This window comes from Strix uralensis, chromosome 6 (assembly GCF_047716275.1).
Source record: "Strix uralensis isolate ZFMK-TIS-50842 chromosome 6, bStrUra1, whole genome shotgun sequence".
NCBI lineage: Eukaryota > Metazoa > Chordata > Aves > Strigiformes > Strigidae > Strix > Strix uralensis.
The window spans coordinates 26,401,492-26,414,720 of record NC_133977.1 but is presented as its reverse complement, the minus strand read 5'-3'; the positions used below and the strand labels follow the sequence as shown (position 1 = coordinate 26,414,720).

Genomic DNA, 13,229 nt, shown 5'->3' with positions numbered 1-13,229 from the left:
TTTACTTCACTGTGGAGTTTTAACGGGTAGTATTCTACTTGGGGAATAAAAAAGTGGATGGCTTTAATCAGTATAGTTTCATTTAGAAGTAAAAACTCATAGACTTGTTTCTGTGATATGAGACCAAACACGTTCTTCTAGTAAAGGACAAGATCCTAGTCTGTCCAGAGGCCAGTTAAACCTGATCACTTTAGCAGCTAAAATGTCATCAAAAAACATTTTCAGAGAAGATCCCCCTCCAGAAATGTGTTTATTCCTTCACTAAACCCATGTGAACCCTTTGCATGAGCAGGGTGGGGCCCAAAAGGAACAATGCTTGAACAGTGCCACATCTTCTGTTCACTGGAAAAACAGGAGTGTCTCAACCAAATGTCTCATTTGCATTTTAAGCTGGGAAAAACAAAACACAGTAACAGAGAAAACATTTGAGCTTTGTATATGTTATCACTAAAAAAACAGCAAATCCTGAATCTGAATGCACATTATATACCTTAATACACAGAATAAGTGAAATTATAGAAACTCTAGTTCTGCTGTGACATACTCTCTCCTCATGCTGAAAAAAATACTATTTCTCTCTAATAGTTTATTCAATAGACAAAGGAATATTAATTTGAAGAGAAAGCAATGAACATCAAGAGTAGACCACACAGGCAGTTGAGGTTATATCCTGGTTAACTTAACTTTACTTTTATGAAGTGGGTATTTTACTCTAAAGAGCCTCATATAGCACAGTGTTTGTAGATATTTTTTTTTTCTTTTACCACTTCAGAGTAGTTGTCTCAAAAAGAAAAAGAATATGATGTTCTGAAATGTTTTATGATGTTCTGATATGTTTTGAAAAACAGATGTTGAAACACTATACAAAGACAATTATTTAGAAACCATTTAGCAGGCGGATCTGAAATGTTAAAACAGGTAATGAAAAGCATAAACGCAAATAGAAATGTGGATTCCTGGGTAGCTAGCTTTATTTGTGGTTAGCTGAATCTCATGATATTGCTTGAGATTTCAAGAGAAATAAAATTAACAGTCTTGCTTGTATAGGAGTAGGTGATAGTATCTCTGTATTTTATGAAAGTGTTTTATCCTTGTAGTCCTTATGTTTACACATAAATGTTTTTGGCTTTGTTTAAAATTCCATTCATTAATCAGAATAACAGATTAAATTGTGAAGGGTGGTGTTTACTCACTGCCTGCCTTTGGTAACTGTCTTCACTGAATGTGGAATATGCAGAGCATGCAGAATGGTAAAAGAGCAGCAATTGTCATCCTCCGATTTACAGCTATTGACCTGTCCTGTCCTACAGTGTTGGAATACCAGCACAACAGTTCTAGATTTTCCAGACACAATTCGTGAAGGACAGGTATCTTTCAGATGTTTGGATGAAAGATTTGACTGCTGCCTGGTGGTTTGAAACATACATATATATAACTGTAGAAATTATTTGATAGAATAGTTTTGTAGATATTTATGGGGTCATAATTTCATAGCTATATTCTCATTTATTCTTTCACTCTGTGTAGATAGTACAAATAAATTGACTTTTAAACTCTTGCATTATATTTCTCTTTCAGCATTTGTGTTTTATCTTCTACTTGCAACAATATCCTGCTTATTACAGATATCACGTCCATGGCAACTGACCCCACTAATACCAAAATGACTAGCTGTAGACATAGCTATAGGCAGCATAGCTCTTATGTGATGTGGCTTATATTTTTTTAACCTTAAAACTGATTGTTGGAGATGCCAGTATGCTTATCGATTATCTTGTAAGACCACATGTACTGATTCCAAGGATCTGTGGTCTGAACACAGCAGAGCAGTAATTTCAGCCTCTTCTGTTCTCTCCCCTCCCCCTCCTTCATCTGAGTATTTCTTAGTTTTTCAGAACTGGCCCTGAGAGGTTGGGAGAACAGAAAGATGTTCTCTGTTGGAGTAACTCTATATCAGCTGCCCAAATGACCAGTGCATTCACAGCAGGGTTGGTGCAGCCTGAACTCCATGGGTTTGCTGTGCAGATATGCAGATATTACACTGTCCAGACACAGTGGCCATTTGCCCAGAACATGACGGTATCGCAATTATTGTCCCCACAGGATCATCACAATACAAGAGATTTCAAATAACCCTCAGTCCCTGCTCATGCGTGTACATCTCATTTCCAGAAAGATCAGAAACTAGAAGATGAATAAGCATAAAATCTTACTTGAAAAAAAAAAATCTCATTTTTGTGTACTTGAAGTTGGGGAATATCGCTTTCACAAGGAATTAGAAGCTTTTTCTGCAGCATCTGACTACAGTCCTTCTACTTGCAGTTTAAATGGGTAACAAACTTGAGCTGAAACTGGTCCTGTCCTTAAAGGACCAGCATACTCTGTTACAGAAGCTAATTAGTATCTGCTGTTTTGCTAATTAAAACAGCTGTTTGCATTTTCCTCTTTGGGGAGTTTAAAGACAAGTTTTTAATTGTTAGTAAAGCCTTGGCAGTTCTTTAATTAGCAATGGGTGAACTTCAAAAGGTTGAGCAACTCATTTCTCTTTGAATACTCAGCCAAAGCTTATGTAAAACTTTATCTTGGATCTGCAATTCTATGCTAGAAAACTCAGGTTATACTGTAAAATTTCTGTGTTTTCTGTATTCTGCCTGTTACCCACTCAAAAAGTTGATGATAAATAGGTCAGGACACTGTATATATTTGAAGCTTTCAGTAAAGGCTGTGACCCAGCCCTCCTCTTTTCTCTCATGGGCTTTGTGAGGATGCTCTGATGTCCGCAGGTAGTCTGTCTACATCCCAGTACTGTTGCCTTTGCCCTGGTGAAGATGTGAGTTTGACCCAGAAAAAGTCATTGGCATGCTGTTAGTACCGTCCTTTGGAGTACTTGAAAGACAAAGAAAATAGTAATTCGAAATGGTTGGTATTTCAACCAGATTGGAACCATATTTCAAGTGAGAAAGAAACTCATTCTGTATTTTGGGTGGGTTTGAATTCTGTCATAAACAGTCTCTGTTGCAGGGGTTTGATGTAAAAGACTGTACTGCGTGTATCTCCTCTTCTATTTAAGAGTATAGGAGTCATTACTAGTATCTGCCATAACAAACCTTAGAAGACTATTGAAAGAACATTCAGAACAGTTGGGATTTTTTTTTTTCTTTTTAAAATCAAGCACACCCAAATACTTGAAAATCAGCTGAAATCCTCCTAAAAGATTTCTTAAAAATTCATATTTAACTTTTTACCATTTTAGGTAGAAGACATGAGTTTGAGTTTGTTACATAATTCTATCTCAAAAAGACAAAAATATATTTTGCTGCATAATCTAATTAATATAGAACTAGTCCTAATGCACTTTTTCTTCATTTTCTTTATTATACTTGTTTGTTACTCTGTTGAAATATTGGCCCTAATTGTCAGGTGATCTACTTGCAGGCAAATCCATTCAGCATTCACTTTTTCTTAAAACACCATCTTTATGATGTGGATGATAAAGAATAAGGCATTTAAGAGCTAAATCAAAGGAAGGACAAAGACAACCTAATTTTCAGTGTGCTACTGTGCTGCAAATTTTTTCTTTTTAAACTGCATTGTTTTGAAGGAATTTAAATACAGTAACTGCATTTTTTATTAAATAAAATACACATACTTTTTGATCTGGGCTTTTTTTTTTTTTTTTTTCCTTCACTGTGACCTTTTTGTATTTGTCATGCCATTAGCATTTGTAGGTTGGCATAGCAACTCTCTTATTTCTGCACTCTCCTCCTCCTGCTTTTTCCTACCCCTGTAGCAAATATATCTCCAGTTAGTGAATCCTGTCTGGAACACTGATGCGCATCAGTTTTAATGTATATTAAATATTAGGATATAATTTTTGCTAGGAAAGAAGAACCCTACAACTGGGTGGATTAAAAACAGATTCTCAAAAGGAAAACAAAATAAGCATTGTGGGTGAAAGGAACGTGATTTAGAAAGCAATCCAGTCCTTTAAAATACAAGCATTTTAAGGTAGCTATCTTAGAATACAGAGGATCAGTTATTTCTCAGTGTGAGCTTACTTAGATCTTGGGACTTTATATACCTTTTGGTTTTATTAATTCTTTTTGCAGAGTGATGAATTCATGTTGTTTTTAATAATTCTTTACCAGAAGTTACTCAATTATTAACAGATTACATTGAATAATTTTAAAGTGATTTCTTGGCATAGTAATATGCATATTGCAATCTGTCTTGGTATTGACATGCACTTAAGCATTAGGAGTAGAAAATCCCACTCTGATGTAATTAAGGAGCCAAGATCATGTCAATCTCAATATCTTTTGCAGTCTATAGAAACCATTGCTTCTTGAAGGCATTGTGAAGATTAATTTTGTGCATACCACTGTTTGCATAAGCAAGTTTTAAATCTTTCATTATCTATATAACTTAATCTAAGTACATTATGATTGGCTGAAAATTTTACTGTGTTATACCCTGTATTCCTTAAGTTGCAGGAGGAATGAGAAGAGTCAGTGATGATAAGCACAACATTTCTCATTAGGATCCCAGGCATGTAATTGAATTCCAGTTCAGTCAGTCTCACCTCTGTGCCTGGCAAGATCATGGAGTGAATCCTCCTGGAAACTGTGCTAGGGCACATGGAAAATAAGGAGATGATTGGTGACAGCCAATGTGGCTTCACTAAAGGCAAATCATGCCTGGCAAATTTGGTGGCCTTCTATGACAGGGCTACAGTGTTGGTGGATAAGGGAAAAGCAACTGATGTCATCTACCTGGACTTGTGCAAGGCATTTGACACTGTCTCACATGACATCCTTGTCTTTAAATTGGAGAGACATGGGTTTGATGAATGGACCACTTGGTGGATAAGGAATGGGCTGGATGGTTGAACTCAAAGAGTTGGAGCCAACAGCTTGATGTCTAGGTGGAGAGCACTGATGAGTGGTGTTCCTCAGGGGTCGGTGTTGGGGCCAGTGCTGTTTTAACGTATTTGTTGGTGACATGGTCAGTGGGATTGAGTGCTCCCTCAGCAAGTTTGCTGATGACACCAAGCTGTGTGGTGCGGTTGACATGCTGGAGGGAAGGGATGTGCCATCCAGAGGGACCTGGACAGGTTTGAGAGGTGGGCCAGTGCAGACCTCATGGAGTTTAACAAGGCCAAGTGCAAGGTCCTGCACGTGGATCGAGGCAATCCCAAGCACAAATACAAGGCTGGGAGATGAGTGGATTGAGAGCAGTCCTGTGGAGAGTAGTAGTGGATAGAAAACTGATTGTGAGCCAGTAATGTTCTCTCGCAGCCCAGAAAGCCAACCGTATCCTGGGCTGCATCAAGAGAAGTGTGGCCACCAGGTTGAGGGAGGGGATTCTCCCCCTCTACTCCACGCTTGTGAGACCCCACCTGGAGCACTGTGTCCTGCTCTGGGACCCCCAGCATAAGAAGGACGTGGACCTGCTTGACTGGGTCCAGAGGAGGGCCACGAAGGGGGCTGGAGCACCTCCCTTATGAGGACAGGCTGAGAGAGTTGGGGTTGTTCAGCCTGGAGAAGGCTGCAGGGAGACCCTGTAGCAGCCTTCCAGTCCTTAAAGGGGGCTACAGGAAAGCTGGGGAGGGACTCTTCATCAGGGGGTGTAGGGATAGGATGATGGGTTTAAACTGACAGAGGATAAGGGTTTTAAACTGACAGAGGATAGCTTTAGATGAGATATAGGGAAGAAATTCTTACTGTGAGGGTGGTGAGACACTGGAACAGGTTGCCCAGAGAAGCTGTGGCTGCCCCCTCCCTGGAGTTGTTCAAGGCCAGGTTGGACGGGGCTTTGAGCAACCTGATTTAGTGGAAGGTGTCCCTGCCCATGGCAGGGGCCTTGGAACTAGATGATCTTTAAGGTCCCTTCCAAGCCAAACCATTCTATGATGATTCTGTGATTTTCTTTTCCCCTTCTTTATAGGTTTTTTCCCATTCTTTACAGTTTTTTTCCTACAATTAACTGTGCCATATCCTTTGTGTCTTTCTGTAAGGATGTCCCTCTTGTTCCCAGAACCATGCAACTGCCATCATTGAGTTTAACTGCTGGTTCCCTTTTACTTCTTGATAAACCCTAGAATCCAGAAATGATTTTTCTTTATTCCATTTATTCTAGGACTTCCCTATGTCTGCTGAACCCAGCTGACTCATTTTTCTCTTTCTTCCTCTTTTCAACTCAGGTAGTACTTACTTTGCTTCATTCTTTCCTACTACTCATCCCCTCCACTTTGGAAACAGATCTCTATGTTAAGCAATTCTCCACAGCATTCAGTTTGTAGTTGATAGCTGGTCTACACAATGCCTTCAAAATTAGAAAGGCTTACATAAAATCCTTGGGTGTTTTGTTACAGTACAGTTATGTGTATTGATAAACTACACCTGAACAATTGAAGCTTAAGCTGACCATATATCATTATAATATATTACAGTATATTATTTCTGAACTAGCATTATACTGAATCTCTTCTCCTCAGGTGAATGTTTTTTTAACTTTGGAAGGGGAGTGAAGTGACATTCTAGAACTATTTCTCAGTGAAAGCTTTGAGATGTATTGTCAATATCCCACGTAATTACACTACTTTTCTGCACGTTAACTTCTGTGTATGGCAGTTACATACTGTAGTACTGCCAAGAATGCATGGACTGCATACTGCACCGGCCAGCTAGTAAAGACCAATCTTTATGAGTGACAGTCAAGGTTAACAAAACTACAATGTGATTATAAATCTGTTTTCTGGACTTTCCCCTTGACAGAACAATGTGCTCCTCCTGATGTGCTAGCCAAAGAAACGTGATTTTCTGATATTTCTTCACTCTAACATTTGTTTCCCCATCTTGGATTTATCTTTCTCTTAGTGTGTGTGTGAAATTGCTGTGCTGCTGAGTGCATTGTCTAAGTACTTTTAGAGGCTTTTCCTCCTCAACTTCACCAACTAAACTATGTAGACTTCCAACTTTAGAGAATATATGTGGATGCCTACTGATCTTCGTGATTGTCAGAGATGGGCTACTTAACTTAATGACTCAATAGTCTAATTCAGGATGGCAGATCTCATGAATAAATGAAGAAAAAATCTTGTCTTGCCATGACAGCTGGGCTTTGAAAGCATTTCGTGATACTGAATAGAACTTAACTGACAAGTCTATTTCCCTTCACTATTAATTATTTTGTTTCCAGTCTCTTCTCCACGGAGACTTCGATTTTGTGAATGTTGACATGAGAGAGAATATGGCAAATACAAGGCCAGGGATATACAGCTGTTGTAGGTGTGGGACAGCAGAGAAGTTGTCTATGGTATTGTTGTTGTTCCCTTCTCATAGCAGTTGTTAGACAAACAGAAGGACTCTGTGAGTGCCCATAATACACATGAAAATGGTGTATTTGGAGACAACCTAAACATGCATAGCATTGTGCTATTGATGTACTTTCCTTCAACCTTGTAAATGCAACATAAAGAATACTTATGCATATAGTCTAATACCTTTTTTAAAACAAAATTAGTGATGCTACCTTCCATTTCATACCACCTTCCTATGCTGTCTCTGTTATGTGATCAGTGCACAGCACATTTGTAGAGCATACTCTGTGTCTTAGGGCAAAAACTTCCTACTCATATTACCAAATATGTGCTCTGATATTCAGTGAGACATATTGTTTAAACAAGCACATTTTGTAACTTATTTGTCATACTTGCCTGTTGTTTTTTTAATAATATAAATATTCATATTGAACAAATCTCATTCTCTATCTTAAGTGAGACAGAAAGAGATTTGCCCTTCTAGAAAGGGGAAATGATATGTTGCTAATCATGAAGAAGCTGCAGTTGCATCCTTTATAGATCAGATCCTTAGCTAGTATAAATAGGTGTAGCTTGCAATATGTACATGCTGGAAAAACAGGAGCTCCAAAACAGTGCCTTAAGAATTGGTTAAAATCATCAACAGTAAGCACCTCCTAGTCTTGAAAATAACATACTAAAAAATGGCAACTGCCTAGGGATGAATGGCCAGGAGGCTTTCAAAGGAGCTGCACCATTTAAGTGTGTTTTACTCACAAAAACACTGTGCAAGGCTTTTGTTCGAAGCTCTTATACTGGCTGTAATGGCAGTAGAATGCACTAGCACCATGCTGCATGTTTAAAATCTGTGTGGGAGGAGAGCATGCATGACAGGTTAAAGAGAAGAAAATGGCGAAGAACAAGCCTGAAGAATTAGGGGTAAGAGGTGAAAATTAGAGGGATTCCCTCACCAGACCCAGGTTAATTGAAATTGAACAAATAGGCCTAGGAATAAAGTGTCTTGTTTTGCAGTAAACAGAACATTACAGTCAAGATGAAGGTGTTTTTAGTACAGAACTTTTCACCTGAATAGTTGTTGAGCAACAGTGATGTTTGTCTTTTATTGCTGATGTACAAAGGAGGGAGAAATATTCCCCAACTTTACATATAAAATAACAGGTTTCTAATTTATTAACCCATATTCCCTTTCCCATTGCCCAAGAGGGATCATACAGACAGTTTTTTGGTGCTATTAAGGATAGTAATAACTGTTCCTGTTGCGGAACAAAGAGTACTGCTAGTTGTCTGAGATGTCCTGAAGTTACAGTTGTCAAATCCTAACTCTGTTCTTTGAAAGCAGGACAAGTTGTAGGAAGTGTTGCACACAGTGAGGTTATGATGACTGCCTCAAGTTAATGAAATTTATAAATTTGAGACTTATGAAATAAAAGCAGAAAGAAGAAAAATGTTGGGGAGTTTGGGAGGACAAAGAAGGGAAGGGGGGTGCCATCAATGACCTATACAGCCTATACTGTTACAGTTAGGTTAGTGCTGAAGATTTAGCTGAAATCTTGATCCTTCTATAGAAGGGAGAGAGGGACAGGCTCCAGAGGATACCAGTTTGTCAGCCAGTCGTAATATTTATTTTTTCTGATCTACCTTTGTTCCCCATCCTTATTTGCCAGAGATTTCTTGAGCACCTTGGAAGATGTAAAGGCAATAAAGACTCCTTCCTCTGGTTATTTTTCTAGCTAGCAGGTTCAGGCCATTATTTTTCTGTTACTTTCTCCTTCAGTCAGTTCTGAATTTATGACAGTTCTCCTGCAGTTTCCTAAAGACTGTCTTGTCTGAAATGGTTTATTAGTCTACCTTAGATTTATAAGCCATTTTTTAACAGGCTGTATTAGATGTTTAAATACCCTAGAAGAAAACAGTCTTCACTGATTTCTGCCTAGTTGCAAAATACAGACATTTTCAATGCAGAAGGGAGTGATATGTGACTGGGTATCTAGTGCCTTTTTAGATCTCTTAGCCTCCAGCTGCTGTGAAAATAAAGGCATGAGTCACCATAGACCCTCTCACATGTGTGCCAACCCATCATGGATGTCACAGATACCGTGGGGCGTATAGGCACCTGTGTTTAGACATCTGAATTGCTCCCAGGAGATCAGAACGTCTTGCAGTAGCCAAAAGTGTAAAGACATGAAAAGAATTGTTCTGTCATCAGTGTGATGAAATGGGTATATTGTGAGATTGTCAGCAGAGATTTTTTTTTTCCACTGTAGTGACACCTATGCTTTTGCTACCACAGCCAGTGTCAGATTCTTCCCTGCCTATATTCTACCCATGAAAAAAGCAGTTTCTTCCTAGCCGCAATGAAAGACAATCAAAAGAATCATTCTGTATCTTTTAGCATAGAGAAGATGATTGCTGACTCCTTATCACTAAAAGACATAGGAGTACGTTGCTAATTTGTTACTATATTGGGAGCTGACTATGTTGCTTAGAAAATACAGATGCATGTGTATTCTCTTGCTCATTGGTAACAGCAAAAACTCCACATAGATCTCTTGTAGTGCTCAGCACTTTAAACAACCTTACAAGAACTTAAGAGTATTTGAACTTCCAAGAGGCAATACATTTTTACTTATTCAAGACTTCTGAGTAATATTTTATCAAGAAAATAGAAAGATGTGTTAGTGGTTAACAGTTCAGTGTATTTTACTTTTCCTCCTGAGAGCTGACCTCTCAGTAAAAAATGACAATGAAAGAGACTAAAAGTTTTAAAAGATTAAAGTAGAAAGCCTTATTTCACTAATGTGAGTTTCTCCTTGCAGGTCAGTTGTGTTGGGAAGTAGTCATCATTGAAGCAATTACATCTGTTACGAAATGTCACATTTTGGTAGACCATTTTTTATGTTCTGGCACTGAATGGTACCTCCAATTGTGTTTTCTAGGTTGGACAGGGAGTATCTTACTATCTCACATTTCTATAATGTTAAGCAAGTAGTGTGATGCTCGAAGGCAGTTATACCATGATACAATCTCACATCAAAATGTCAGTGTGCCAAAAGACACATAATATTGAAAACAATGAAATGATATATATATATCAAAACACTGAGATCATTTTTTGAATGATCTTTTCAGTAGAAAGTAGGATCTAATCTTTACAGTTAGGGCCTAATTCTGCACCCATTCAGTGACAAAAGCTGGGTGCAGGGTGATTTTGGTCTGCATGGGGGGAGTTTGCACAAGTCACTTGCTGATGAACAATCTGCCATTGGTAAATGCCTGTGGGACATGGTAAAGGCCAGACTGGAATGCTGTGAAGGAGGAAAGTGGTATTAATATAGAAATAAACAGGGTGATGATCTCATCTGAAGGTGAATTACTTGAGCTGTATTAAACTATAGCATCAATTGTCATGTTCTGACTGAGGAAATAGAAATTTTGGCTCCTCTAACTTTTAAATGTAATTTTGCAGTTTGCAGCAAGTGTAGCTGTACCATGTAGTGTTGATGACATGCACAGTCTTCCCTTCTAGTGAGAAAGTGACTGTGATTGAACAGCCCACGTCACCGTGGCCTACTGTACTCAAACCCCAATGGGCCATCGCCCAGCGTCTGGCCAGTCTGCGATCGGCGATGGACATCAGGGGGCAGGGAGCTCCTGTGCTCACAGGAAACAGTAGTAACCTGAAATAGCCACCTCTGTATTGTTGCATGAACATCAAATACTCCCTTGCGATAACATAGACATACTGTTTGTTGACTTTATTATGCTGCTGTAGCTCACTAGTAGTGATGTGCTTCATTTAACCCATTTTGTAATATTTTAAACTACGCATTGAACACGCATTCATTCTGCACTTGGGGCCTGATCCAAAGCATGTTGAATATGTTTGAAAGATCCAGTCTACTTCAAGGACTTTTGGCTCAGGCCCTCTATTTCTCTGAATGCTGTTGCTTTTTTTTTTTTTGCTTTTTGTTCATGGGCTGTAAGGGTTTTTTCTTTCTTTGGTAAATAGCTGCATTTAAAATAGAAGTAAAGAGTTGCACAAAGACAACCTGCATCTCTCTCTATGTATATATTAAATGCAGCTGTTGTCACATGTATAGTATTGTAATCGAAATACAGTGGCACTATTCTGTTCTCAAAATGTAGATGGTAGAATTTCTTATATAGAAATACTACAAATCTAGATGAGCATTTTCATTTTGTTGGAAGATAAATAGCCACAGAGAAAATAGATGGTGTAGGTAAGTGGATAAGCTGATACTCTTCTAGAACTGGAATGCAAATGTATACTTAATGGCTCTCCACTCTATAGTCAGATGTTATCCTGTCCCCAGCTACTCCTGAAAACTTTATCTGAAAGGAGAGTACAGAATTTATTTACAACCATCATAAGCACATTAAAATACTAGCAGGATAGATAGTACTATAGATTTTTAAAGTAGGATTAATTTAAAGAGAACTACAAAGCACACTTGACATCTTGGAACCTACAGAGTATCCTGTATATTTTGAAGGCTTTGTCAAAGAAAAAGCCTCCCACAGTTGCTTCAGAGGCTTGAAAGACTTAATTTTGATTTTAAATTGCCTATTTGCAGTATTGTCCTCCCACACTGCCTCGCCACGTTTTGTATGTTAAAATACACAATTTAAAATGAAAAGCATGCTTTTAAAGCAGCTGTGGGGAAGGGAAAAACAATGGACCCAGAATTTCACAGAGCCTTTGATGCTGGTGATCTTGCAGCCCTGACAGTTGACCGGGCAGTTTGGCAGTTTTGCACACAAAGGCATTCTGGTAAAGGGAAAGAAAGAGGATACAGACAGTTTGCATTTGAGAAGTGGATCAGCCTGGAAGTATGCATAGCATCTAATCCCCATATAGGGAAATGTTAGGTATAAGGGGGTGGAACAGGACTGGTGCATTCTCAGTATTACAAACTGTGCTCGGAAGTATCAATAGAATAGGAGGAAAATAGGTGGAAAAACTTGCTGTGCACAGAGGTTTAAATATGTCACGTTACCTACTATATATGCACATGCACCTCACAGCAAATTGTACTCTAGTAACAGCACTAGCTACTGAACTACAAACTATTTCAAAGCATGCGTTTACTGAATTCATTTGAGCTAAAATTATCTGGCAAAGCAGAGCACAATTTCAGTATGTCATAAAGTTGATAGTTTGGATTAATACCGGATGTATCTTTTATTATTAAGGAAAAAAATACTATTTTGTCTTTTCAGATGCAATTGTGTGGAACCAGAACATCCTAGCAATAAAACCGTACGATACTGGCAGGACTACAATATATCTGCATCTGATGTGCCATGGGGGAACCTAACTGTGTCAGTAAGTGAAATATTGGAACTTAATAAAGGCATAAGCATAAATAATTTTGTGTCTCCTACTGAAGCAAGTATATTGAAAAAAATATCATGTTTTTTCTGATCATATTTGTTCAAATCATAAAATACACGTAACTCAGCAAAGATTGACATAGACTTTGTAGCATTACCTCCTTTTGTAAGGATTTTGCAGCCTTTGATAGTGCACGTTAAAACAAGTATGTGCATTTTGTGCCCTGCTTTGGAAAGACAGTAGCACAAGAGGTTGAGATTAAGTCTAAACATGTCAAATGTCAGTGGATTGGTCCTAAATTCTGCCAGATGACAAAACCAAAGTTCCCTTGTGTAGAAAGACTCAGAGTGTTTATTTCCCCTAAAACACTGTTACAGCTGTTTGGGCTATAAAGGAGAGGAAGGGAAGAAATTTTGTATCAAAGAGAATTGAGTGCAGAAGACACCAAACTGAAGGGTTCTCTCAAAAAGATAAGTTAATTAACCTCATCATAGACATAACCAAGTGAAATGCTTAAAAGCTAATCCAGTGAACTGTCTCCAGCAGATAGTC

The 13,229-nt window shown here is 38.4% G+C and overlaps 1 protein-coding gene across 8 annotated transcripts in view; it reads left to right on the top strand.

Moving 5' to 3' along the window:
• Nucleotides 1-13,229, top strand: part of SLC4A10 (solute carrier family 4 member 10) — a 172,147-nt gene that overhangs the window by 135,979 nt on the left and 22,939 nt on the right. For all 8 annotated transcript variants that reach the window (XR_012629496.1, XM_074873358.1, XM_074873354.1 and 5 more), the window contains exon 15: nt 12,563-12,668. Coding sequence is in view for 7 of the 8 variants with exons in the window: in XM_074873358.1 (XP_074729459.1) it covers nt 12,563-12,668 (106 nt within the window). In the remaining variant the exon portion in view is untranslated. The remainder of the gene's footprint in view (nt 1-12,562; nt 12,669-13,229) is intronic.